Source organism: Egretta garzetta, unplaced genomic scaffold (genome assembly GCF_000687185.1).
Source record: "Egretta garzetta isolate BGI_Z169 unplaced genomic scaffold, ASM68718v1 scaffold799, whole genome shotgun sequence".
NCBI lineage: Eukaryota > Metazoa > Chordata > Aves > Pelecaniformes > Ardeidae > Egretta > Egretta garzetta.
The window spans coordinates 196195-199029 of record NW_009260759.1 but is presented as its reverse complement, the minus strand read 5'-3'; the positions used below and the strand labels follow the sequence as shown (position 1 = coordinate 199029).

The window sequence follows — 2835 nt, the reverse complement described above, 5'->3', positions numbered from 1 at the left end:
GAGAATCGAGCTGGTGCCGAGAAGTGTTTGCCCTCAACCAGAGGGAATTTTTCCTGCCTGGGCCATGCGGGAAAGCTGGAGCTGGCCCTGTTTCAGCAGGGCCGTGCACCCCGTGGATCTACAGTGGCTATTATTAATAGTCCTCGTGCCCTCCTTGGGGGGAGCACTCGGGTGCTCCTTTGCCTTGCGGGGAGGTGCGGGGTGGGAGTTTGCCGGGTTTTCCCCCAGAAGAGCTGCATGGACGCTGTGTTACAGGGCGGGAGCCTGCAGAGATTTCTCCTGCAACATTGCAGTCATCAGCACAAGCTCCCCGATGCCGCTGAGCCTGAGGTTTGAAGAGCACAGGGTGTGGTTCTCTGTCTATAAAATAACATTTGCAGGTTTGGGTTGGTTGGGTGGTTTTTTTTCTTTTTAATTAAAATTGCTTTTGAAAAACAATCAGCTCGCAGGCCGCCCTGCGCGAGCGTCGCCCTTGCAGCATCTTTTCATGCTGAATTTCCACCCCCACCCCCCCCGCTGCATTTCCAGCTTCCCCTGCGCCGCAATGCCCGTGGCGAAGCGTGAAGCCACGGCTGCCTTGCACCCGGCTGCAGTTGGTTCGTGGAACGCCACGGGGCTTGTCCGTGCGTCCTTCCGTTCCCTCTGTGCTCCCTGATCCCCTTCCTGCCCAGCTCGCTGTGGCGTTTGGAGCATCCCGCTGCAGAGATGCCGGAGGAGCGCTGCGGCCGCGGCCGTCCCTCGCCCGGTCTCTTCTGCAGGTCCATCTTCTGCTTGGTGGGGCCACAGGCCACCAGCTCTGCTTTGCACTGGCCCGTGACACGTTGCGGGATAAATTAAGCAAGGTTTTAGGAGCCTGGTTGGTGAAAATCCACTACTGCAGTGAGCGCTCCAACACTCTTGAGTAATTGGGACTATTTTAGGTGTTCCCATGAGGATTCGGGGGGGGTTCACCAACGCGGGGAGGCTCTGCATGCAGGCAGGGCAGGAGCTCCTTAAGTTTGCAAAGCGATTCTCGGACGTGGTGTCAAGGGAGAGATGCCTGCAGCACCTTGGAGACTCTCCAAGGCTCTGTGACTTGCAGGATTTTTTTTTTCCCCAGATGATGGAAGAGGCTTTTGCAGGTGGGAGATGGTGCGTCGAAGCCCTTCTCAGTGGCAGGGCACGTTCCTCGCAGCACCCATCCGGATACTTCCCCTGCCTACCGAGCAGGGTGGCCTAAGCCGGACAGGGACTGAGCTGTGCCCCATTTCTGTGTCTCCACAGCTGCTGTGAACCCGTGCACCTCCCCACGGGTGCCCCAGACCGCCCCCATGGACCTGCGTATCGGGCAGCGCGTCGTCAAGCCCGGCTCCGACACCACCTTGCTGGCCCTGAAGCACACGCAGCAACTACAGCACCAGCTCTTCCTCGCCAGCCTGCACCAGCAGCAAGTGGAGCAGCTCGCCCACCAGCACGTGAGGGTACGGGCACCCTAGGGTGCAGGGCGGGGGAGGCCCCTGCACCCTCTTTCATTAGCCTGGGCACTTCAAAGAATTCATTTTGTCCCCAAAGCACATAGCTGGTGGCACCATGCGTGTCTGCCAGCAGTGCCCTGCGTCGGGGCTGGCTTTGTCCCATCTTTAGCAGGGATTAAAAGGAAGAGGCTGGAAATCCCAACCCCAAAATAACCTCCCCAGGTGGATTCCTTCTTTCCCCTGAGGTGGAGAGTCTGTAGTGCTTTTTAGCCAGCCCGGGGACCTCTCTGACGCACGGAGGCTGGTTAGGGAGTCAGGTGGGGGGGTTTCATGTCTTACTTTCAGGCCAAATCTCCATCCTGCCAAGGCCAGCGGGAGGGCTGGGGCCTCCTGGGATGTGTGAAGCGGGGAAATGTTTTCAGCTGCATACCATGTGTGCTGAGCAAGGAGCCAGAGCGACTGGACAGGATGCCTGGTGTCTGTGATCTGCCACTCCGCTTGGCCACCGCTGTTTCTCTGCCCTAAAGGCACGGCTTACTCACTTTACAAGCTCATTTGCTTTTCTGGGAAGTCTTCACTGAAATTCTCTAGTGTCACCCAGAATAGCACCCCTGCCCCGCGCAGCCTCTGCTGCCAGACTCTGCATTGTCACAAAATCACAGCAAGATTTAGCTTGGCTGGTTCCTCTGGAGCCCCCCGCTGAGAGCAGGGCCAGCTTCAGAGGTAGGGCAGGTTGTGGAGGACCACGTCCAGGCGAGCTGCGACCACCTCTAAGCAGAGAGGTCCCCCCAGTCACGTCCCAGTCGCAGGGCTGCCCCAAGTGCTCATGGCAGGAATCAGTTCCATATATCCAGATGAGATTTCCCTCGTGGCACGTCCATCCTGTAGCTGCTCATCTTTTTGCTGCGCTCCTCGGAGGACCCTGCCTCCATCTGCTCCGAAACCCCCTTTGGGTGGTGGAAATGCAGTTGTACCTCCTCTCCTCTGGACTGAACAAGTGGATTCATCGGCTTCTCTCGCATCCATGTGCTCTGTGCCTGAGTACCAGCCCTGCTCTCCATGGCTGGCGCAGGCTCATTGGTCCCAGTAACCTTGTCTGGAAGCCCTAGGAGAATCACACTGCGGCTTTCTGGGAGAGGCTGAGCATCAGCGTGGTCCACACAAGGAGACCTTGAGATGATGCTGCTGCTGCCCTGACTGATGGGTGCTTAGAGGCATTTGTGCAGACTTGTAGAATGTTTTGGTTTGGAAGGGACCCCTAGAGGTCACCCAGCCCAGCCCCCCCGCAGGAGCAGGGACACCTTGAACCAGACCAGGTTGCTCACAGCCCCGTCCAACCTGGCCTTGGATGTTCCCAGGGATGGGGCCTCCACCCCCTCTC

The 2835-nt window shown here is 58.4% G+C and overlaps 1 protein-coding gene across 4 annotated transcripts in view; it reads left to right on the top strand.

Annotated features, from left to right (window-relative positions):
• Positions 1-2835, top strand: part of HDAC7 (histone deacetylase 7) — a 53078-nt gene that overhangs the window by 32939 nt on the left and 17304 nt on the right. For all 4 annotated transcript variants that reach the window (XM_035901429.1, XM_009646013.2, XM_035901430.1 and 1 more), the window contains exon 2: positions 1264-1460. In XM_035901429.1, coding sequence (XP_035757322.1) covers positions 1264-1460 — 197 coding nt within the window. The remainder of the gene's footprint in view (positions 1-1263; positions 1461-2835) is intronic.